A 25204-nucleotide genomic window follows, 5' to 3' on the forward strand; every position below is an offset into this window, starting at 1 on the left:
TTACGATGAATTGAAAATGGGGGACCCTGATGTAAACAAGACGAAAGTCTTTCTCTGGTCTGCATCCCCTTAACAATTGTATGTATTGAGCTGTACTGTACTGTACCCATTCTGCAATCTGTTAATAAAGTTTTCAATCAATCAATTCAATCAATCAATCAAACCTAGTGTGTGTGTGTGTGTGTGTGTGTGTGTGTGTGTGTGTGTGTGTGTGTGTGTGTGTGCGTGTGCGTGCGTGCGTGCGTGCGTGCGTGCGTGTGTGTGTGTGTGTGTGTGTGTGTGTGTATGTGTGTGTCTGTTCTCTCCATATCTCGAAAAGCAATAGGGAGGTGTATTGGCTACGTCATTGTTGTTTCCGGCCTCACTTGAAATTGCATGAATTGCAATGTATTTCCAATGGACACATTTCAAAATCGTTTTGTTTAAAACAAATAAAGCATGAACATTGGCATGGTGTACCTTTCTGTGTGTATTCATCCACAATCTATAGCTCAACATGAAACAATTCGCAATTCATCGTAAAATAATTACGTATAATTTTATTTCAACCAAAAATGTAATGTTAGTGATAGAAGGGAACAACATTTTGTGCAAAAATGGAAAGCTTGCCAATGTTCATGAGGCAGATTTATTACAATAGCCGATAATACATTTTCCCAATGATAAATCCCTATACGGGTGGACCGCGTGGGAAACTAAAGTGACGTCAGACTATACACCTCCCTATTGCCGGATTGCCACAAAATTTCCTGTGGGCATTCATAATGTTCCTTCATTAATCCCCTTGGGGAAATGTAGGTGTCATAGCAGCACAGGTGAGGGGAAGGGGAGGTGCAGGCAGGGTAATAGAAGTGACAATAAAATATAGAGAATACATATTTTTTTTTAAAGAAAATCATTGATTATGGTATGGTGACCGCTATGACTTTTCCTCTGACACCACCATCAGGGCAAAATTAAAAGTAATAGCCCGATTGCCAAGAAAATTGTTGGACACGTTCAAGACCCCAAAAGGAAGACTTTAGTGACCCCATAACCTTTCCTCTAGCCTCCCCCCCCCCATCAGGCCAAATTATCCAAGTAATGGATGAATTGCCATGAAATTTGTTGTGCACATTTTATGATCCCAAGGGGAAGTAACCTATTGATTTTGGTGACAACATGACCTTTCCTCAACTTCCACCATCAGGCCACACATATTCAAATGAGCATATCTCCTGAACTGTTAGTCATACCGTCACAAAATATGCGGTGAAAATTCGTGAACAATAGAGGGAGAAACATGTTGATTTTGGTGACCCTGTAACTTGTCCTCTAGTGCCACCAGATTGATTTATAGTCTGTTGAGTCTGTTGAGACTGGCATACCTATTGTCCGTACAACTCTCAAAAGCAAGTGCATGCATCTCAGTTTGTGGGGTATCCATTTGGAATGGCCTTGATGTAGCAATAAAAACAATTAATACTATTGAAATGTTTAAATGCAGATATAAACAGGAATTCTTGGACAAGTATAAGTTAGAGGAGCTTGAAAATAATGTGAACATTTTGTAATTATTTATTTATCTTTTGCTGTATATTCTTTTTTGATATTGATAGATAACTTATTACATATTAATATGATATTGTAAGGAAGGGGCAGGACCAGATAAGCTTTGCTTCATTCTGTCCCTTCTCGAACAAAACCATTGTCTTGAGCTATGCTGATTATTGCTTCCATGTCTAGGAAGATATATTTTATTTATTTGTATTTTATTTTGTTTTTTTATTTAGTTTCTGTAATTTTTTGTTATTACACATTTGTGTGTTTGTTTTATAGTTGAAATGTTCGAGATAAATAAAGATCAAATCAAATCAAATCAAATCAAATCAGTGACTTCTGACATCTACCCGGTAAATGGTGCATGTGAAAGTAGCGGCAATGTGGCAAGATAGGTCTTGGCGGAGGTCTGCACTCTAGTCCAATAATGATGCTGTAGTTAGTCCAAGTTTGACACAGGTCATGTAGGTCCATGTACGTTTTGATAGTTCGTTTTTCGTTTCAAACTATCAAAACGTACACGGACCCAAGTACCATACCTGGCTTTTATAAAGGTTCAATATTATGGAAAATGGGTTTTGCCTAGCTACTGATGTGGTGGTCTGAAATGTAATTTAGGTGCTAGAAAACAATTACATCGGTACTCCTTGCTGTTTTGCCATAGTTTACCTTTGTAATGTCATATCAAGGTCACAAACAATAATTAACTTGAATTAATCAATTAGCTGTCCTTTTTGGAACCACGAACAATGCCAACCTAATTTGCTGTCCAGTTTGTAAAAGATTTTATAGTTTATTTTATTTTATATTTGTTACTAATGGGTGTCAGTCAATCAGATAGGGGAATAATGTATTTCAAATCTGGTTATTGCTACTGTCAAAACTGCCTGTTCAAGTACAAGGGAAGATTTAGACTAGTTTCTTCAGAAACTACAAATTATTCTACAAATTCAAGGAAATGCGCGTTCAGTAGAAAGCTATCCGGCTGCAAGCTAGCCTAGCACAAATGACTGGAAGTGGATATGGATCACCTATAGCCTATCTAATCTCTTGGTATTGGTATATCTTCTTTCTGACTCTGGAGATGACGGTAAGCACATTTCCTATAATGTTCCTTTAAAGTTCTATGGCAGTTGACCGACTATGTTCCAAAATCCAAATGTTCCTTCTCACCTGCATTGCATAGAATAGAATAGAATGAAATATAATTAAATGTTCTGACTGTCCAGCCAACTGAAATAATGATTTAAATAAATTCATCCATAGAATCATCAATTGATTTATTAAGTGGATATATCAAAACATATACAATCATTTCTTAAACTCGGTAAAAAAAAATAGATAAAAAAAGTACAAATTCACAAATACCTTCACTAAAAACAATACAAAGTACTAATAAATTGTATTAATGACCAAATACAGTACGATTAAACTTAGTTGGTGGTGAGAGGTGGATTCATGTACAACTTTATTAGTAAGTTGCAAACAAAATAATCATTGTCAAATTCATGTTTTTTTTGTAGCTATACTTGCTAATGCCTACCTGTTTAAAATTAAAATGTAACATTGATATAAACTATATTCCCTTGATGAGAAGATCAGTAGTTAGTCTGCAAAACTGCACTGATACCAGCACAGACACAAATTCATCATAGAAAAAGAAGAAGAAAAAAAGCTTATTGGTCTTGTATTATTCAAGTGTCAGCAGTAGGCCTAATGGGGAAATCCACCCTAAAACAGAAGACACATTATGCTATTCCAATGATCTGTGACAGCTAAGTCAATATCTATAAACACAGACTGTCTCTCTAAACTGGAAATCAGAGCATCAAGATTTTGATTTATGATGACGTCAAGTGACATGGTTTGGAGTTGGTTCACTGGCAATTAATTAGTGGCCAACTTTGTGGGTTCATGGAATTTTTGTTTGAGCTATTACATCCAGATGAGCTTTATTCAAATATGGCTTACAGCTCTGAATTAGAAAATGTACCTATAATACAAAAAAATCGCCGTGGGTTACTGTCTGTCATAGTGTCCTATGCGTTGTTACTCTATTCACTGTCTATGGTGCAGTATTTGTCTCTTGATGACATCATCACTAGAGTCATGTCCCTCTGGTATTGAGCTTAAGGAGACACTTGTTCATATTACACATTGAAATTGAGCTGTACAGTATTAAAGTGGTAATCCGCAAGATCCTCATTTCTGTTTGTTTTTGGCGACATCTATTGGTGATCAGCAATCATTGCTGTTGTGTTTTTGCACTGTATTAATTAACTTGCTTTCCACCTTGACTTCTATTCATTCCAAGCAAACTGCTTCCGCTGCTGGTGACGTAAAACACATAACCAGACACCAGTATTTGTAATAGCCAAGAACTGCAAATGTAAAAATATTGTTATACCAATGGGCGATAGAGAGTAGCAAAATAGACTTTTATCAACATGAAAATGTTTGAGATTATTACTTTAAAGAAAAACATTATATTATAGGGTGGATTTTTCATTTTAGGCAGTGTTCTGGTGCAGAGAAGTTATTTACTGTATGGTAGCCTACTGTTCTGCACTGTTGACATTATCTTATCTTAGTCAAAGGAATTCCTGCTGAAATGATTATTCCCTTCCTGTTAGTCCATATCGTGATGGTCCAATTCAAATTAATTAGAATACGGCTCACATGCCCTCTCACTGCTTTTCTTCACATAAATATATTCAACAAGGACATTTTAAAATGTCCTTTGTGAATGATGCAGACATACACACATCTGTCCTGTAGGTGCTGAGTTGTAGAGCAGATTCCTGTAGAGGGTAGAGCCCACCTTAAATGTTGCTCCCTAAATAATTACATTTGATGTTTTCAGCCCTTAGTCACAGGCCTTTCGTCAGGGAACAAAAGTGGGACCTGTGAAGGCTTGAAACATTGCTGTTGGTGAAATGAAAGTGAACTTTCTTTGGGAGCACCATTTAGTGTGTGATTACCGACAAAAAACGTAGGTATGTGCCCCCCTTTGTCGCTTAATCAGTCAGTTTAGTTTTAGTCGACTTAGTAAATCTTTATGCTTTTTTCCCACGCTGAATGATTACTCTAAAATGATAAGGACATCTCTGGTAAGAATGAGATTTAAAGAGGTCTTCATAAGGACATCTCGGGTAAGAATTTGGTAGTTATACAATTTTACGGATTGATTAAAGTGTATAAAGAGCCGCCACTAGAAAATGTGATGACCATCATGGGAGAAACTTCATCCCTTGCTCCCGTTTTTGACATTTTGCAGTTGTAGCCTAAGTGATTTCTTAATACAAATTGATGTAAGTGTTCCTTCCAAGATGGTAGCCGGCATCCGTAGCAACCGTCTTAACGTTTAGCCAATTGGTATGAACACACACACGCACACACACACACACACACACACACACACACACACGCACACACACACACGCACGCACGCACGCACGCACGCACGCACGCACGCACGCACGCACGCACGCACGCACGCACACACACTTGACCTCCATGCCCAACTTCAGCCTTCTAGAGCGAAACCTGTGGCCACTAGAGGGTGGGGACATTTTTGTGGACCGAGTGACCTATACAGCAAAAAATATAAAAACTCTAAAAACTACTTTACTTTCAATGAAGATTCCAATTCAGTAAAATCAAGACAGGTTAGTGCAGGGACTTGACTTGATCAGCCAGCCAGCTGAAGGCACATCAGAAGGGTTCTTGTTTTCTCATCCTCCCCTTTTTTGAAACATCTTTACGAATCAAATCATATTTATTCAAAGGGTTGCAGTGCACCCTGGGAGCCCTCTCCTGGAGGGCTATGACGCATAAAGGTTGACGACGTCGTGGGTTTGAATCTGACTAGTTGGCTCACTGTGTATATAATCTGCTGAAGCAGAAATGCCTTAAAACACCCCTAGTGGAATAGTTTGAAGTTTGGCTGACATGACAAGGGAAGACTCCTTGCTCCCTGCCAGTCACGTACTCAGCCGGAATTGGTTTTAAGTCACTAATTACCCCACTGTTGCTCAAGGACTGGAAGAAAAGGAGCTTCTCGGTACAAAAATCACTTGTGCTTTCTCCTTCCTCTCCTCCTCCTCTCCTGGCTCATCTACACCTCAGAGTCAGCCGCCATAGGGGTCATCTTGGCTGCCGCCCTGCTGTCGGCATGGAGGACTGCAGCATGAACTGTGTAAAATAGCACGCTGCCCGTGTCCCTGTCGTCCTTCCCAAAGAAAGCTCCTTTCTTCAAGGAGTCGATGACCGAGGTGTTACAGCTCGCCAGCGCCACACTCACGCCCACTTCCTTATAGTCCTTAACCAGCCCGTTAAAGGTGGCCACGCCCGTCGTGTCTATGAAGGGAATGGCTGAGCAGTCTAGGACAATCGTGTGGAAGTCCAGTTCCCTGTGGACAAGTGCTATGCTGACTTCTCCGTTGGCTTTGTTCACTTCGCCCTTGGCCTGTTTAGTCAACTCTTTGGCCTTTTTCTCTACCTTGCTCCTGCGGGTCAGCTCCATGAAAGGCTCCAGCCCCACAGTCTTGTAGAGGGACTTGAGGAAGGAGTCCTTGTTGGCGTAATACAGAGGAGACTGGAAGCGAAAGATCCGGACTCGGGTGGGAGGCATGAGGTTCTGGTACTCCCCCATGTCCTCGTAAAGCTCAGAGTCTGTGACCCGGCCCAAGATGGAAACCTGCCATGAGATGAGAGAGGGGGGGGGGTGTCACAATAGGCTACATTGTGCATTGCAACAATATGCCTCAGGTCTGGATTTTCACTTTCTAATGTTTACGTAAAAGTCACATTCGTTCTAATTTGCCTGTGTCATATAGGTAATTACTGTATGTAAGTCAAAAGTGTTTCAAAATACATATGGAGAAGAGGAACAGTTGCAAGAAAGAAAGAAAGAACAATTCATACCAATTACTACCGTAATATAATAATGATAATGAAGTACAGCCTTATCCTTACCTTATACCCAGAAAAAGGCAGATGGACAGACAATAGATAGATAGATAGATAGATAGATAGATAGATAGATAGATAGATAGATAGATAGATAGATAGATAGATAGATAGATAGATAGATAGATAGATAGATAGATAGATAGATAGATAGATAGATAGATAGATAGATAGATAGATAGATAGATAGATTGATTGATTGATTGATTGATTGATTGATTGATTGATTGATTGATTGATTGATTGATTGATAAATAGATAGATAGATAGATAGATAGATAGATAGATAGATAGATAGATAGATAGATAGATAGATAGATAGATAGATAGATAGATTAGATAGATAGATAGATAGATAGATAGATAGATAGATAGATAGATAGATAGATAGATAGATAGATAGATAGATAGATAGATAGATAGATAGATAGATAGATAGATAGATAGATAGATAGATAGATAGATAGATAGATAGATAGATAGATAGATAGATAGATAGATAGATAGATAGATAGATAGATAGATAGATAGATAGATAGATAGATAGATAGATAGATAGATAGATAGATAGATAGATAGATAGATAGATAGATAGATAGATAGATAGATAGATAGATAGATAGATAGATAGATAGATAGATAGATAGATAGATAGATAGATAGATAGATAGATAGATAGATAGATAGATAGATAGATAGATAGATAGATAGATAGATAGATAGATAGATAGATAGATAGATAGATAGATAGATAGATAGATAGATAGATAGATAGATAGATAGATAGATAGATAGATAGATAGATAGATAGATAGATAGATAGATAGATAGATAGATAGATAGATAGATAGATAGATAGATAGATAGATAGATAGATAGATAGATAGATAGATAGATAGATAGATAGATAGATAGATAGATAGATAGATAGATAGATAGATAGATAGATAGATAGATAGATAGATAGATAGATAGATAGATAGATAGATAGATAGATAGATAGATAGATAGATAGATAGATAGATAGATAGATAGATAGATAGATAGATAGATAGATAGATAGATAGATAGATAGATAGATAGATAGATAGATAGATAGATAGATAGATAGATAGATAGATAGATAGATAGATAGATAGATAGATAGATAGATAGATAGATAGATAGATAGATAGATAGATAGATAGATAGATAGATAGATAGATAGATAGATAGATAGATAGATAGATAGATAGATAGATAGATAGATAGATAGATAGATAGATAGATAGATAGATAGATAGATAGATAGATAGATAGATAGATAGATAGATAGATAGATAGATAGATAGATAGATAGATAGATAGATAGATAGATAGATAGATAGATAGATAGATAGATAGATTGATTGATTTGTAAACAGACTGACCTTAGGGTTCTGGGTCTGACAGATAACACAGAGCATGGAAAAGACAATTCCGACCAGCAGGCCCAGCTCTACGCTGATCAGAGCAGTAGAAGCCATCGTCACCAGCCACACAACAGCATCAATCCGACTGTCACGCCACTTAGCGGGCACGTCGCGGAACTTTCTGAGCGCCCCCCGCAGGCTGACAATGATGATGCAGGCGAGGACGCACTTCTGGAGAGCGTAGAAGCAGGGAGCAAAGAAGAGAAGGACCAGGAGCACGACTACTGCACTGATCAGGCTGGATACCTGATGGAGAGGGGGAGAGAGAGAGAAATGAAGGGAGATAGAAAGATAGAGAGAGAGATAGAGAGAGAGAGAGAGAGAGAGAGAGAGAGAGAGAGAGAGAGAGAGAGAGAGAGAGAGAGAGAGAGAATAATTTATTGACATGTCCATCAAACAAAGACATAGATACGGTGCATGGACATACTGAATGCACGAATGAATGAACCAACCAATATTTTTTTGACAAAACAGCACCTGTGTCTGACATCCCGTGGAGTCTTTCACCATGGTTTTAGCCAGTGCTGCGCTTGTGGTGAAGCAATGGAAGAAAGAGGGGATGATGTTACAACAGCCGATAGCCAGCATCTCCTGGTTGGGACGCACTGTGTAGCCGTTCTTCTTAGCAAACATCTCAGACAGCGACACAGTGAAGGCAAAACTGAAAGAAGAGAAGAGAAGAGAAGAGAAGAGAAGAGAAGAGAAGAGAAGAGAAGAGAAGAGAAGAGAAGAGAAGAGAAGAGAAGAGAAGAGAAGAGAAGAGGAGAAGAGAAGAGAAGAGAAGAGAAGAGAAGAGAAGAGAAGAGAAGAGAAGAGAAGAGAAGAGAAGAGAAGAGAAGAGAACTTGTCAAACCAAGCCTGGAAAGAATTATCTTTGGCCTCACCTAAGGAGGCCCAAAAAAAAGAAATACTCAATCATAACACAGTTGAGGGTGATCATTGTATGTACTTTTTTTTTAATGTACTTTTTCTCCTCCTTTTTCTGTATTTTTCTCCCATCCCAATTTAGTCGTTATGCCAATTCCCCCCTCCCCTTCCTGGTCGTTGCGCGCATTTGCCCCCCACTTGCCGGTCTAGGGAGGGTTGATAGATACTATCACATGTCCCCCCCGATACATGTGGAGTCAGCCAGCAGCTTCTTTTCACCTGACAGCGAGGACTCTCACCGGGGGAGCGTAACGAGTGGCAGGCTCACACTACTTCCCCATGTTCCCTCCCTCGCTGAGCAGGCGCCCCGACCGACCTGTAGGAGTTGCTGTTTACAACGACCAGGATACACACCCCGCCGGCTTCCCACCCGCTAACACTGCCAATTGGTTAGTATGGACGACCGACAAAGCCGGAGGTACCGCTGACAGCTGGATTCGATACCAGTGTCTCTGCGGTGGTAGGCAGGCGCTTAGTCCGCTGCGCTACCCAGCCGCCCCATTGTATGTACTTTTTGAATAAAAAATGGTATATGGTTATATACTTTATGTATATTATTATTTATTTTTTTATGAGAGAAAAAAAATCATCAAGATCAAGCCATTCATACTGTACCTGATGACAGCCAGGGGAATGGCGTCCAGCGCCACACGTGGCATCAGGTCAAAACTGGGCACTTTTGGGGGGATGAAGCCGGTGGGGATGTGACCTGAAACACTGGAGCCGTAGATGCTGTTCAGGTCCCCAAAATGGCTGGCCAGGGTGGCCCCTGCCACAACAACCAGCTCAGTAGGCAGAGGGATCTTCAGACGGTCCTTATAGCGCTCCTGGATTTCCTTCCCTGCCACTAAGAGTCAAGATTCAATATATTAATCGTAATTAATCTGCGTTTGTCTCAGTGCATAGCGACCGATCGATAGATATAGATAGATAGATAGATAGATAGATAGATAGATAGATAGATAGATAGATAGATAGATAGATAGATAGATAGATAGATAGATAGATAGATAGATAGATAGATAGATAGATAGATAGATAGATAGATAGATAGATAGATAGATAGATAGATAGATAGATAGATAGATAGATAGATAGATAGATAGATAGATAGATAGATAGATAGATAGATAGATAGATAGATAGACAGTAGACAAAGACATAGCATTCAAATAGACTACTGGATATACAAAATATACATTTACATACCGAGGACAGATATACAGATGGCACTGGTGACGAGGTCACACAGGTTGGTCTTGTGGATGTTGGCGAAGATGTTGAACCAGGTGACGGCGACGGTTCCATATCCCTGGTGACGAGGGATCTTCAGACCCAGGAGATATTTGGCCTGAACTGTCAGGATGGTGAAGGAGGCCCCTGTGGCGAAACCATCCAACATGGGTGACGAGAGGTAGACGGAGACGAAACCCAATCTGAACACCGCCATCAGGATCTGGAGGGAGAGGGAGGAGGAGAAGGAGGAGGAGGAGCGGCGGCGGCAGGAGAACAGGGGAGGTGAAGAGGAGAGGTAGTGGGAGAAAGAGACGGGGGAGGTGAGAGGGTTGGAAAATAGAAGAGGGAAGAGAGAAAGGGAGTAAAGAGGGGAGGTGGAATAGGAGGAGGAGGAGGAGAAGGGAGAGTTGGAAATGGGAGTGAGAGAAGGCGAAGAAGAGAAAAGGAGAATTGGTGAAATTTCATGTCTGTCTATCTATTTTGTATTTGCAGTATATCGTTTCATCTCAACCAGGTCCTTGAAACAGTTTATTTGATCATTTGTTAACATAACATTTCTCAAATACTATATCTAGCTAACTGTAAGGGATGACTTGCTGTCTGTCCTCTGACGATCTTGCAACTGGATGTGACATGTTCACTCACAAAAAGAAAAAGAGAAAAAATTTACCCTGGTTTAATGGTCAATTATGGAAGCTTATGCAATCTTAGATACTGCACTGATACTGCAGTTAACTCATTCACAGTCAACCACGACTATAGTCGGGTTATCTCGCCATGCGTTGAGCGCCAAAACCTTAGTAAATAGTCGGGTTTTAGATCATTTTCATAGTTTTTTCTTTTATTCTATACAGTCTCACGGTGTATCATTGGGACTCATTCTGAGATGCCGAGATTGCAATGCCGGCCGAATCCTGCTAGGTGGCAGTATCGCCTACCTTTTGAAACCTTATTTCACACTGTGTGTTACATTATATATGGTCCGGGCGGAGAAATGGTACCCGGGCAAGTGAAAGGCTTCATTCGAGCCCCTTGGAACGCGTCCAGCACACTTCATGCATAGTTTGTCCCATTTCATATCAGGGACCCGATGGACATCAATACTAGAAATCGTGATCAGACAATTGGAATATTCTTTTTGCAATACCTCCTAGTAAAGGTCAGGATTATATGACATCAATCCTACTTTTATCCTACAATGATTTCACATCGATCGCAACGATCAACGTATGTAGTATTCAAAACGTATGCCGTTGCTGACGATCAGAGCATCACAAAACGACCCCCCCCCCCGCTTTGATGCCTTCATGATGAAACATAATACCTATTATATACCTTTGAGTTGGAAATAATATTGTGTCCAGGCGAGCAATGCAAACGACTTTCGCAAAATGCACATAGCGCTCCATAACTCAGCTTCCAGGAATTAGCCTGGATCATTCTGAAACTACAATATTCACCACGGGATAACACGCGAACGTATACATGAACAAATTTACTCTTTTTTACATGTTGGACGAGAGATAGTGACTGTCAAATGAGCCATAGTATTGTCTCCATAGCTATAATATAGAATATAGATATAGCTCTGCAAACATCGTGACGCACAGTGAAAATGCCTATCTTTTAAAGCGTGGCCCATTGACTACAAGGATGGGGATAATGGCTGGCGCTGAATGAGTTAAGACCAGGAGAGGCACTGACATCCTATTTGGTCTTATAAAGGTCTTAGGAACAAAGTCACTTGGGAGCTGAGACAAGCTAAATCCAACTTTTACCTTGGTATACTGCATGAAGCGAAAGGGAACAGTAAACTAATTTGGAAGAATATAGATAATCTTACAAGTAGGGACTCAAAATTCTCAGGTGATCTTAAAGTCAAAGTACAGGGAGAGATAATTGAAGACCACGGCACGGTTGCCAATGTTTTTAATAACTTTTTTCTTAAATCTGTAAACGATATGGCGAAAGGCTTCATGAAGCAGGACCTAGTCATCCGCCCTACTGATGACACAAAGCAGGCTTTGCCTTTCACATTGGTCGAAACAAGTGAGGTTCAGGTACGCAAAATAATTAGCTCCATGAAAAACTCTAAAAGTAGAGACGTGTTCCTATTCGACACTGCGTTCATCAAAGCACATTGATTGATTGATTGATTGAAAACTTTATTAATAGATTGCAGAATGGGTACAATACAGTACGGCTCAATACACACAATTGTTAAGGGGATGCAGACCAGAGAAAGACTTTCGTCTTGTTTACATCAGGGTCCCCCATTTTCAATTCATAATGACATTAATGACATCCGCAACATACAGATATATATCATGACATTTCTGACATACATAACATACTGTTACATTTGTGACATACAAGATATGCAAATATACAGTACTGTTAAACAGAGATCCTAACAGAAAATATATACATACAAGGGGGAGGAAACTGTACATTAAGAGGGGGTGGGTGGGTGGGAGTTTTTTGTTGTTGACATTTACGGGGGCCATACAGATATACAGATATATATATCATGACATTTATGACAATACATGACATACAGGTATACAATACTGTTACATTTGTGACATACAAAATATGCAAATATACAGTACTGTTAAACAGAGATCCTAACAGATAATATATACATACAAGGGGGAGGAAACTGTACATTAGGAGGGGGTGGGAGGGAGGATTTGGAAATTTACGGGGGCCAGTTTCGAATTGCAGCCTCCCGTAGGTGCTCTTTGAGGGCGGTTTTGAAGGTGGGTAGGGATTCACGTTTTTTTTATGGCTGTGGGTAGGGCGTTCCACATTATTGGGGCATAATTGCGAAACGTGTTTAGTCCCTTGTTTGAGCCGAATCTGGGTTGAACATGATTTGTGGAATTCCCTCTGGTGTTGTGGTCATGGAATTCACTGACCTTTGGGAAGTATTTCGACATGGGTAGACTATAGTATGAGGTAGGTAGTTAAGATTATTATGATTACTGGGGCGGCTAGGTGGTGTAGTGGGCAAGGCACTCGCCACCAATGTGGAGACGCTGGGTTCGCGTGTTCGAATCCAGCTCTCCACATTGTTTTCAGTTTAGCTGGTCGTCCGCAGTAATACACATTGGCCGTATTACGGGGAGGGAAACTGAAGGGTGGGGATCGGGCGTTGTGGACAGCGACTCCTACAGGTCGGTTGGTGCGCCTGCGCAGTAGAATCAGGAAGTGTCGGGGGCAGCGTGAGCCTCCCACGCGTTACTCCTCGCCACTGAGAGATCGAGCTGCGCAGGTGAAAAGATGCGACTGCTGTTACCTCAAGTACCGGAGGGGACTTGTGCTATGTATGACTTAGTCCACATTGCAGCCGGCTTGTGGGAGGCAAGAAACAGCGTTCGTGACAGGGGAGGGTTGAATTGGATGATACGAAATTGGGATGGGAGAAAATATAGAAAATGGGAGAAAAAGTGGATACAAAAAAAATAATATTATTATGATTACTATGATTACAGTGTAGGGCAGTTGTAGACAGTGAAAGCAGTAGGTAGGTATAAATTTAGTATAGGCAACAGAGTTCAAAGTCATAGAGTATGGGTAACAGAGCCGTGTATGCAATAGAGTCAGAGAGTTCATGGAGCCTCAGACCCTTACAGCTGAGGGAAAGAAGCTGTTCCTGAGTCTGCTTGACTTGGAGCGGAGGATCCTGTAGCGCCTCATGGAGGGGAGGAGGGCAAACAGTCCATGATTGGGGTGAGAGGTGTCCTTGACAATGCCGCGTGCCTTCCCCAGACACTGTTTGTAATGGATAGACTCAATTGCAGGGAGTGATGTACTGGTGATGCGTTGGGTGGTTTTCACCACCCTCTGCAGTGCAGTTGCCGTACCAGACTGTGATGCAGTTGGTGAGTATGATTTCTATGGTGCACTGGTAAAAGTTCACCAGAATCTGAGGAGACTCCTCAGTCTCCTCAGAAAGAAGAGGCGCTGGTGAGCCTTCATGACCAGACATCACCTGTGCTGTGCAATGACAATAAAACTGAATCTAATCTAATCTAATTTAATTAACAACACCCCCCGGACTCTCTCTTAAGTAAGTAGCTGACTGAGCTGACTAGGGCTGACTAGGGCTGACTAGGACTAACTAGGACTAACTAGGGCTGACTAGGGCTGACTAGGACTGCCCCTCCCCAAGAGATGAATCAGTTGGTTTGGTCTTAGTTGACCGATACTTTGTTGGATGTTTCTTTTGCTTCTTTCCATGATATGTCACGTCCTCCACTCCTGCCGAGCCCTCAGAGCCTTCTTGCCGTCATTCCCTCTCTCTATCTCTCTGCTCTCGCTGTCTCAGTCTCTCTCTCATTGTCTCAGTTAAACCACTGGCTAGTATGGTTTACTACCATAGTGTATTCATACTTTTACCACTGTATATAATGATACTGTACATACACTAGCTTAACATTATCTACTCGGTAGCTTCGTATTATATTCCACATATTCACATGTTACAACTGTATATTGTTGTGCACTTTACTCTTACTTTGCACTCTGGTTAGATGCCAACTTAATTTCATTGTACTTGTGCAATGACAATACAATCAAATCTACGATCAAATCTAATCTAATCTATTATGTTGATTGTCAGGGTACTGTTCCTCATACTAGCTCCGGCTAGTTAGCCACAAACCAATGGAAAGTCAATGGGGTCATGGTCAAGTCTGTACAAGCTGATGTAATTGAAAATGAGGGGGAAACTCAATGATTCTTTTGAGAATAAATAAATATTTGAATTGAAATTAAATTAAATTAAATTAAGTTCACTGAAATTTACTCCACATTGCACACAAAATTGATTTCAGTGAGCTTCAGTCAGCTTGTACAGCTTGTCCCCATTGACTTTGCATTGGTTTGTGGCCAACTACACAGTACATTTCGCAGAGTAAATTTTACTCAAACTGAGTACATTTGACTCAAACTCAGTTTGAGTAAAATGTACCGGTACTCAGTTTGAGTAAAATTTACTCTGCAAAATGTACTGTGGCTATGTATTGGTTAGTGCTAGTATCAGGAAGTTAATGGATTGTGCTGATGAAAGGAATCTACTGATCAATTAAGAAATAGGGCTAGGGTTAAAAAACGTTTGATAAAAAAAACGTATACTGTGTAACTGAGCCTCCATACCTGATAGATGCCGGCTAAGAACGTGATGGCGGCTGCTATGCTGATGGCGTAACATTCTTTGTTACACGCCATACCCATCACCTCCACTGTGGCCAGGCGGCCAGATGACAGGTTGACGCCCTCTGTGCCATTCCAGATGTCAGGGCCTGTAGACTTAGCGGTGCCAGGGTCCTCGTCGAGGTCAAAGCCGGCCATGTACACCTCCCTGATCACAACCTGGGGGGGGGGGGGGGGGTATGATAAATCATGTAATAAAGAATGGTACAATGGAGTCCATGGTCCAGGCTTGGTTGTAAACAGTTGTAATTGTTAATATCCTAACAACTACAAGACGGGTTTCTTGTTTATAAACATACTGTGCTTGAGCCAATCAGCAATACCCACTGAATCACATGACTGAGTTGCCCCCTACCTGTTTGAGCTACAAAAATGGCTGGATGTAATTTTTCCAGATCAGCATGGCTGTGAGTGTGAGTCTTTCACCTTTTACATATCTAGATTTGGCATGGGTTGATTGTTTAGAGATCACTAGCATGGCTAACAGATGCAAATATATTGCAGTCTGCCCCATTGTTCTGACCAGGATTACGTTCCCTTTTGCCTCCTGCACACTGACGTAGACGAGAAACACGTCTATAGAGTAACGTGAGTAGCCTACTCATACAATTACATTTCCCCCAATATAAACTGCCATGTGAGAAGTTAACTTTAAACTTGATATTACCTTCTGCTTCATGCAGACCATTATTATTATTATAAATAACAGTTCATTTTGATCATAAATGATTGACTAAATGGTTAAATTATAAAATTAAATCCGTTTTTGGTAGAATTATTTGTTTATATTTGGACCAAGGGAAAATAAACAAGAGTGAATTTACAAGAATCCCCCATCAGCTTAGATATTGATCACTCTTCTTCACTCATTGACCTGACAAATATCAACACAAATATCAATACAAATAGTAAAATCCTCAAAGAGATTACCTGTCCAACCATGAGGCTCATGAGGCTGAATATCCCTACAGAAACATGTCTGGACGTCCCCATGAAGAAGTAGATGATGTTGGCGAAGAAGGAGGTGTACAGGCCATAGACGGGCTCCACGCCGGCCAGCAGGCAGTAGGCTATGGCCTGCGGCACCAGGATGATCCCCACGATGAGGCCAGACATCACATCCCCCCACACGTACTCCCGGAGCTTGTACTTGGGCAGCCAGCGCACCACGGGGAAGAACCCGGTCAAGGTGGCTCGGACCCTCGGCGTGGAGCAGGTCACCCCCTGCTTCAGCTTGGATCTCAGGAGGGAGAGCGGGGGACGTCGATGTCGGATGCGCCGCTCCAGGTGGAGAGGAGGAGGGGCCGACACGGGCTCCGGGACCTTGGCGGCCTCCTGCATGGCCTTGGGGAGAGGTTGAAGGGTTGAAGGTGCGGTGGGGGCAAGGGTGGGGCGGTCAGCTGTGCTCCTATGACAGACAGACAGACAGACAGACAGACAGACAGACAGACAGACAGACATACAGACAGACAGACAGACAGACAGACAGACAGACAGACAGACAGACAGACAGACAGACAGACAGACAGACAGACAGACAGACAGACAGACAGACAGACAGACAGACAGACAGAGATACAAACGTTAAACAAAATGGATACAAATATTAAATATACATAAATGTCTGGAAAGCATATTTTCCTATTTACCTATTACAGCAGAACAAACCTTGCTGGCTGTTTGGCCCTTCAACCTGACCAGAAGCAAGTAGTGGTCAAAAGACTCTCTGATCACTCTATAATATCCTCCTCCTCACACAGGAAACAATGATTAAACGCTCAGTCAGCAAACAACTGACTGGGCTCAGGTGACACTTAGACCTTGTGTTAAACTTTAATAGATAGGCAGACACACTGAAACGGTATCTTATCGGATAAAGTGAATGGTGTAAAAACCTTGTATATCCTGGCTCTTTAGATAAGCATAAATTGAGATCAGGCTGTGAAAAGAGTTGATTAGCTATAACGGTGTGTTTTTAGTGTATGTTTGCACATGTTACATGTTCTGGATGATCGCAGTAGTGAGACGGTCTTTGTGAAATACCTTGGAAACCGTGGAATAGCTAACTCAGGAGCAAAAGTAAAAGTAAAAAAAGTTAAGTAAAAAAGTAAAAAAAAAAAAACGCTCCTATGAGTAGTTTATCATTATCCCACATCCAGTCCAACATTAGCCAACAACACGCTGCATCGACACTATTCACATTCGAATTGTCAATCAGCAGTCAAGAAAGCTGACTTCATTACTGCCTACGCCCATAGTCAAAATCTGCAGCTCCTGGCTCTAACTGAGACCTGGATAACCCCCAATAACTCATCAACACCTGCAGCATTATCTACAAACTATAACTTCACTCACACACCTCGACCTTCCAGACGGGGTGGAGGCACTGGCCTCATGACATCTCATTCATGGACTACAAACTTAACACCCCTCCCAGCACTGTCACTCTCCTCTTTTGAATATCATGCAGTATCTGTCTCTAATCCTTTCAATCTCACCATTGTTACACTCTACCGCCCTCCAGGTCCGCTCGATCACTTCACAGATGAGCTGGACATGCTTCTAAGCTCCTTACCGGAAGATGGTACCTCTCTCCTTCTATTGGGCGACTTCAACCTGTCTGACTCATCTCAGTCAGTCATAGTAGTCTCCCTCCTACAATCGTTTGACCTGACTCCCACTGCCATGCCTCCCACCCACAAAGCAGGCAACTCCTTGGATCTCATATTTTCCCGTAACTCCAGCATCATTAACACCACGGTAACTCCCCTACATGTATCTGACCATTCCTTCATATCCTTCTCACTAACTCTCATGCTTAACCGAAAGGTCTTCACCCCAACTCAAACCGTCTCACTCAGACGCAACCTGCCCTCCCTATCCCCCTCCACCCTCTCCTCTGACATACTATCCGCTCTACCTTTGAGTGACACTTTCTCTGCTCTCTCCACAGAGATGGCAACCTCCACCCTCCTCTCAGCCCTTGCAACCTCCTTCGACAAGCTCTGTCCCCTCGTTGAGAAACCTGCCCGCCGTTCCCCACCCAGTCCATGGCTGACAGATCCAGTGAGAGAACAAAGACAGGTCCTGAGAGCAGCTGAAAGGAAGTATAGAAAGTCACGCCTCACTGCTGACATCGACACATATCACAACCTCTTGTTAACATTCTCCAAAACCATTACTAATGCCAAAGCTTCTTTCTTTCACCATAGGATCGAGGCCTTTGCCAAGAATCTTCGCAAACTGCATGCTACCATGTCCTCCCTCCTCACTCCCCCCCCACCCCCCCCTCCCTCATCTTTCTCTGCCGAAGACTTTGCGATCTTCTTTGAGGAAAAAGTGGAGAACATCCGCAGCTCCTTCTCCCAACCCCCACCCATTCCAAATGCTGAATCGAGAACCTCATCCTTCACTCTGTCATCTTTCTCTCCCATTACAGAAGCCGAGACCCTGACACTGGTAACGTTGAACCGTCCGACTACATGCCAGCTGGACCGGCTACCTTCCCCACTCCTCCAGACCATAGCACCAGACATCCTCCCATTCCTAACTGCAACCATCAACTCCTCACTCAACTCGGGGGTGGTCCCCACCTCCCTAAAACAAGCCAGAATCACGCCCCTCATAAAAAAACCATCCCTGAACCCTACCGTCATAGGCAACTACCGTCCTGTCTCTCTTCTCTCCTTCCTTTCTAAAACACTTGAATGTGCTGTATCCAACCAACTTACTGCTTATCTCTTACAGAATGACCTCCTAGACCCTAATCAGTCAGGCTTCAGGACTGGTCACTCCACAGAGACAGCCCTCATTGCGGTCACAGAGGCACTTCACTTAGCAAAAGCGAAAGGCCTCTCCTCTGTCCTGATTCTCCTAGATCTATCTGCAGCCTTCGACACAGTCAACCACCAGATCCTCCTCGCGGCCCTCGCAGGAATTGGAGTGGCTGGCTCTGCGCTGACATGGTTGTCATCATACCTCAATGACCGCTCCTACCAAGTGTCATGGAGAGGGACCCTGTCGGCCACCCGCCCCCTGCGGACGGGTGTCCCCCAGGGCTCGGTTTTAGGACCCCTTCTCTTCTCCCTCTACACTAAATCACTGGGTAACATTATCATGTCTCATGGCTTCTCCTACCACTGTTATGCCGACGATACTCAACACCTGCCGGCCAAATCCTCCCCCCTGACCGACCTTTCCATCACAGTCGAGAATGCAGCTGTGACCGCGTCCCCGACCGCCAAGAACCTTGGTGTTGTCCTCGACGACCAGTTGAACTTCTCTGCTCACATCGCAGCGACAACCAGAACCTGCCGATTCCTCCTGAGCAACGTCAGAAGGATCCGCCCCTTCCTGACAAAAGAAGCCACCCAACTCCTCGTCCAATCAACAGTCATCTCCCGCCTCGACTACTGCAACGCACTGCTCGCTGGCCTCCCGGCCACTGCCACTAAGCCTCTTCAACTCATTCAGAACGCAGCGGCCCGCCTGATCTCAAACCTACCGAAGTCGGCCCATGTCACCCCACTTCTTAGGGACCTGCACTGGCTCCCCATTGCTGCACGAATCCGCTTCAAGGCCCTCGACCTAGCATACCGTGCGGCAAAGGGAACTGCTCCCGCCTACCTCCGGTCAATGGTCTCTAACTACACACCCTCAAGACCCCTACGCTCTGCATCTTCTGGCCGCCTCAGACCTACTCCTATCCAAGCTCCGGGAGGGTGATCAAAGAGAAGTCGCCTATTCTCAGTCCTTGCCCCACAATGGTGGAATGAACTACCCACCCCAGTTAGGACAGCCGAAACACGTCCAATCTTTCGCCGTCGACTAAAGACGCACTTCTTCAACCATTATCTGAATTACCAAATAAGGTAGCACTTTATAATAACACCCTGTTATAATACATTTATAAGGTATTTGTAGATAATGAACTAATCATGAACAAACCATTTAAATACATTCATAAATGATTATTAAATCGTTTATAACTATATTTGTATACCATTTACAAAGTATTTATAACGCATTAGTGGATAATGAACTAACCATGAACAAACCATTTATATACATTCATAAATTATTATTAAATCATTTATAACTATATTTGTATAACATTTACAGATTAGTTCTACATTATTTATAACTCATTATCAACATTATTTGTACTTGATTTGTTTATCATTAAATAATGTTGTTTAATGTGTAGTAACACATTTGTAGATGCTTTGAAAAATAGATATGAAAAAACGACTATAGTGTATCTCCATTTATTTTTCATGTTCAACAAATGATTTGTTAAGACATTCATAAAACATCTATAAATCATTTGCAGATGCTATCGTGGGGGCCAATCTAAAGTGAAGCCTATTCATCATTAACAAGTGTCTAATACAGTTAATTATTTGTTTACTTTTTCATCACGTTACAAATGTTGTAGGCAGCTTTCGGATATACCCTTCTTTGTGACATCAAACAGTGACAGAATTAGGACTAAAGATAAATGCAATTTTATTAACATATAAAATACATGTGCATGACATATAGTGTAACATCGGGGGGCACTAGGACCCAGGAGTACCCTGGCCAGGTAGAGTATCTAGAGAGGAAGTTTCACGCGAGCGAGACTTGACGTCACGTGTGTTGCACTGTTGCCGTCTGTTTGAATGGAAGCACAAGTTATCCGTGCTGCGTCTATACTTTCGCTTTTAATAAGGTATGAGCAGGTTAAACACCTTTTTTTGTTGGTAAATCTATTCCATCATTTCCGACCTACAAACAACTCTTATGTTGTGTAGACGTTCGTGTAGATGTGGTGGCCGCTAACGTTACATTTGTTCCTAATGTGTGCTCAGTGTGCTCAGTGATGATGACACGACACAAATAATTATTACTCTTGTGTGTCGTGTCGAACAAATGTAACGTTAGCGGCCACCATATCTACACGAACGTCTACACAACATAAGAGTTGTTTGTAGGTCGGAAATGATGGAATAGATTTACCAACAAAAAAAGGTGTTTAACCTGCTCATACCTTATTAAAAGCGAAAGTATAGACGCAGCACGGATAACTTGTGCTTCCATTCAAACAGACGGCAACAGTGCAACACACGTGACGTCAAGTCTCGCTCGCGTGAGACTTCCTCTCTAGCTACTCTAACTGGCCAGGGTACTCCTGGGTCCTAGTGCCCCCCGATGTTAAACTATATGTCATGCACATGTATTTTATATGTTAATAAAATTGCATTTATCTTTAGTCCTAATTCTGTCACTGTTTGATGTCACAAAGAAGGGTGTATCCGAAAGCTGCCTACAACAGTTGTAACATGTGATGAAAAAGTAAACAAATAATTAACTGTATTAGACACTTGTTAATGATGAATAGGCTTCACTTTAGATTGGCCCCCACGATAGCATCTGCAAATGATTTATAAATGTTTTATGAATGTCTTAACAAATCATTTGTTGAACATGAAAAATAAATGGAGATACACTATAGTAATTTTTTCATATCCATTTTTCAAAGCATCTACAAATGTGTTACTACACATTAAACAACATTATTTAATGATGAACAAATCAAGTACAAACAATGTTGATAATGAGTTATAAATAATGTAGAACTAATCTGTAAATGTTATACAAATATAGTTATAAATGATTTAATAATCATTTATGAATGTATATAAATGGTTTGTTCATGATTAGTTCATTATCCACTAATGCGTTATAAATACTTTGTAAATGGTATACAAATATAGTTATAAATGATTTAATAATCATTTATGAATGTATATAAATGGTTTGTTCATGATTAGTTCATTATCTACATATACCTTATAAATGTATTATAACAGGGTGTTATTATAAAGTGCTACCAAAAATTAAAATTAAATAAAAATCGAACCCTAACTAACCATACTGTCATGCACTTGTCCTAATAAACTAACCTACACTGTAGCACTCAACACTTTGATGAACATTGTTACTCAGCTGATAGAGTTGTGCCCTTCCTGATGGCTTGTCGTACAGAACTTGTAAGTCGCTTTGGATAAAAGCGTCAGCTAAATGACTAAATGTAAATGTAAACACACCACCGCCATCTGTGCTTCAAGAGGGAACAAATACACCTAATGGGCTCATAGTCCCTATAAAAAGCCAATGCGGCAATTTCACCATCAATAGGGTGCATTGTAAAAAGAATAATAAAAAAACAGCATCATTTCCTGTGGTTTCTTGATTACAAAAATGTGTTACTTGACACCACAGTGCTTCCCTTTAGATTTATTTTTAACAACCCACCTCACACCATCAAATAGGCCCATCACAAACAAACAATTTTTTTTTTGTGTTTTTCTTTTTTTATTAACGCAGACCCTGTTCCATGCGCTTAGCTGTTTTCAGTAGCCCTACCCCACCTCAGATAACCAATGTTTATCATAATTACCCCCGACAAGCTACTGTAAATCAAGCTGCGTGCGTGTTGAAACGGTGTGCTTATCTTTCACTTCTGATTGATTGATTGATTGAAAATTGTATTAACAGATTGCAGAATGGGTACAGTACAGTACAGCTCAATACATACAATTTTTTTATTTATTTTTTTTTTTATCTTTCTTCCCCTCCTTTTTCCCGATTTTTTTCTCCCATCCCACCCTTCCTGGTTGTTGCGTACTTTCCCCTACTGTTGGTCCGGGAGACCGGAGACTGTCACATGCTTTCCTCCGACGCATGTGCAGCCTGGGGCAGGCCAACCTGGCCGCGCAAGTTCTCACCGGGGAGAGTGTAGCGTGTGGGAGGCCACACTATCTCTCCTCAGTTCCAACACTCGCTGTGCAGGCGCCCCGACCGAACTGTAGGGGTCGCTGTCCACAACGCCCAGGACCCACCCTTCAGCTTTCCCACCCCCTGATACAGCCAATTGTATCAGTGTGAGAGGCCAGCCAAGCTGATAGCAACGCTGGGAGCTGGATTCGAACAGGCGAATCCTAGTGTCTCCCGGTGTTGGTGACGAACGTAATCTCCGTGCGCCACCTGCCCCCCTAATACATACAATTGTTAAGGGGATGCAGACCAGAGAAAGACTTTCGTCTTGTTTACATCAGGGACCCCCATTTTCAATTCATCATAACATATATGACATACATGACATACAGATAGACAGTACTGCTACATCTATACATTTATGACATACCAGATTTGAGTCCAGAAAAGAGTCCAGAAAATAGAGTGGTGCAAGTGGTGGCAAATGTTTCACTCAAGGTGCTAGAGTTCTCCAGCCGGCTACCCTCTTGACACAATGTAACGTTAGTGGTGGCCTTTCAGAACGGACAGGTTGTGTCCACTGTGGGTCGTCATGACCTACAGGTTCAGTAGATTATCTGAGCTGAGATAACCATGTCACAGACCACAAAAGCTTCTCTATGATGCCCTATCATCCTCCGCCATCATAAACTCATTACTGTATACTGGGATGATAAGGCTGTGTCTGCACTGTAAGCACCCACCCACCACTCCGCACTAACAACCCCGCATTACAGGGTGGGTGGAACATGTACGTGTACATATGCACGCGTCGAAGATGTCACAAATTGCTATAAAATGTATTATAAAACCTTTCTACATGGGAAACAAAGGGACAACGCAATGGAGAACAGTCAGTAACTGCCGGAATAATGCCGCTGTGTGGTTCAGGGTTCAACATTTTAGATTAGATTAGATTCGATTAGATTACATTTGATTGGATTCAAATTTATTGTCATTATACAGCACAAGTACAATACAATGAAAAGAAGGTTGGCATCCAACCAGAGTACAAATGTAACTGTAAAGGTATAAAGACTAAAGGGAGAAATGGGTGTAATTCATCAGGTGTGCATGGCAGGATTCCAATTATAGACCTTATAAAACCTCACCATCACAGTGTTCTTTATACTGTTTAACTCAGGGGTCACAGCTTGTGACTGCAACTTGTTCCTGTTTGCGGACGACTCAGCCCTGCTGGTCTCTGACAAGAACAAGTTACAGGTTGAAAAAACCCTCAGCTCAGAACTAGGCAAAATCTGCATATGGCTCGCTGATAACAAACTATCATTACACATGGGCAAAACAGAGTCCATTCTCTTCGGTTCAAATAACAAACTCAGCAAGACCGACGGCTTCTCAGTTACAGTGGGTGACAATATTGTCACAAGGAAAGAAGAAATTACCTACCTGGGTTCCATTCTGGAGGCAAATCTTTCCTGTGACAAAATGGCATCCAATGTAATAAAAAAAGTCAACCAACGAACTCGATTCTTGTACCGAATCTCCTCACTGGTAAACAAGAATACCCTGAAGACTCTGGCAGGAGCACTCATTCAAGGGTACTACGACTATGCTTGCACCTCATGGTACCAAAGCACCTCAAAGGCGCTAAAAACAAAATTACAAACATCTCAAAACAAACTGGTCAGACTACTGCTTGACCTTACTCCTAGAACCCACCTCACCCTTGCCCACTTTGACAACCTAGGATGGCTTAGAGTAGACGACAGAGTACAGCAACTTGCAATGGGCCTGGTCTACAAGACACACTACACAACCAGGGCGGCTACGTGGTGCAGTGGGCAAGGCGCTCACCACGAATACTGGAGACGCTGGGTTCGCCTGTTCGAGCCCAGCGCTCCACATTGCTTTCAGTTTAGCTGGTCGTCCGTACTAATACACATTGGCAGTATTAGGGGGTGGGAAACTGATGGGTGGGGATCGGGCATTGTGGACAGCGACTCCTACAGGTCGGTTGGTGCGCCTGCGCAGTAGAATCAGGAAGCGATGGGGGCGGCGCCCCTCCAAAGCGCAGACCCCTGACGCTGAAAGATCGC

General features: G+C 42.0%; 1 protein-coding gene across 1 annotated transcript in view; it reads right to left on the reverse strand.

Moving 5' to 3' along the window:
- Positions 1–4059: 4059 nt before the first annotated feature.
- Positions 4060–25204, reverse strand: part of slc26a1 (solute carrier family 26 member 1) — a 29896-nt gene continuing 8751 nt past the window's right edge. The window contains exons 2-8 of the mRNA XM_084325508.1: positions 16275–16752; positions 15288–15503; positions 10098–10344; positions 9504–9735; positions 8439–8622; positions 7920–8207; positions 4060–6238 (exon numbers count right to left, since the gene is read on the reverse strand). Coding sequence (XP_084181634.1) covers positions 5657–6238; positions 7920–8207; positions 8439–8622; positions 9504–9735; positions 10098–10344; positions 15288–15503; positions 16275–16685 — 2160 coding nt within the window. The 5' untranslated portion in view covers positions 16686–16752 and the 3' untranslated portion in view covers positions 4060–5656. The remainder of the gene's footprint in view (positions 6239–7919; positions 8208–8438; positions 8623–9503; positions 9736–10097; positions 10345–15287; positions 15504–16274; positions 16753–25204) is intronic.

Source organism: Notolepis coatsorum, assembly GCF_963971535.1.
Source record: "Notolepis coatsorum genome assembly, chromosome: 11".
NCBI classification, from domain to species: Eukaryota; Metazoa; Chordata; class Actinopteri; order Aulopiformes; family Paralepididae; genus Notolepis; species Notolepis coatsorum.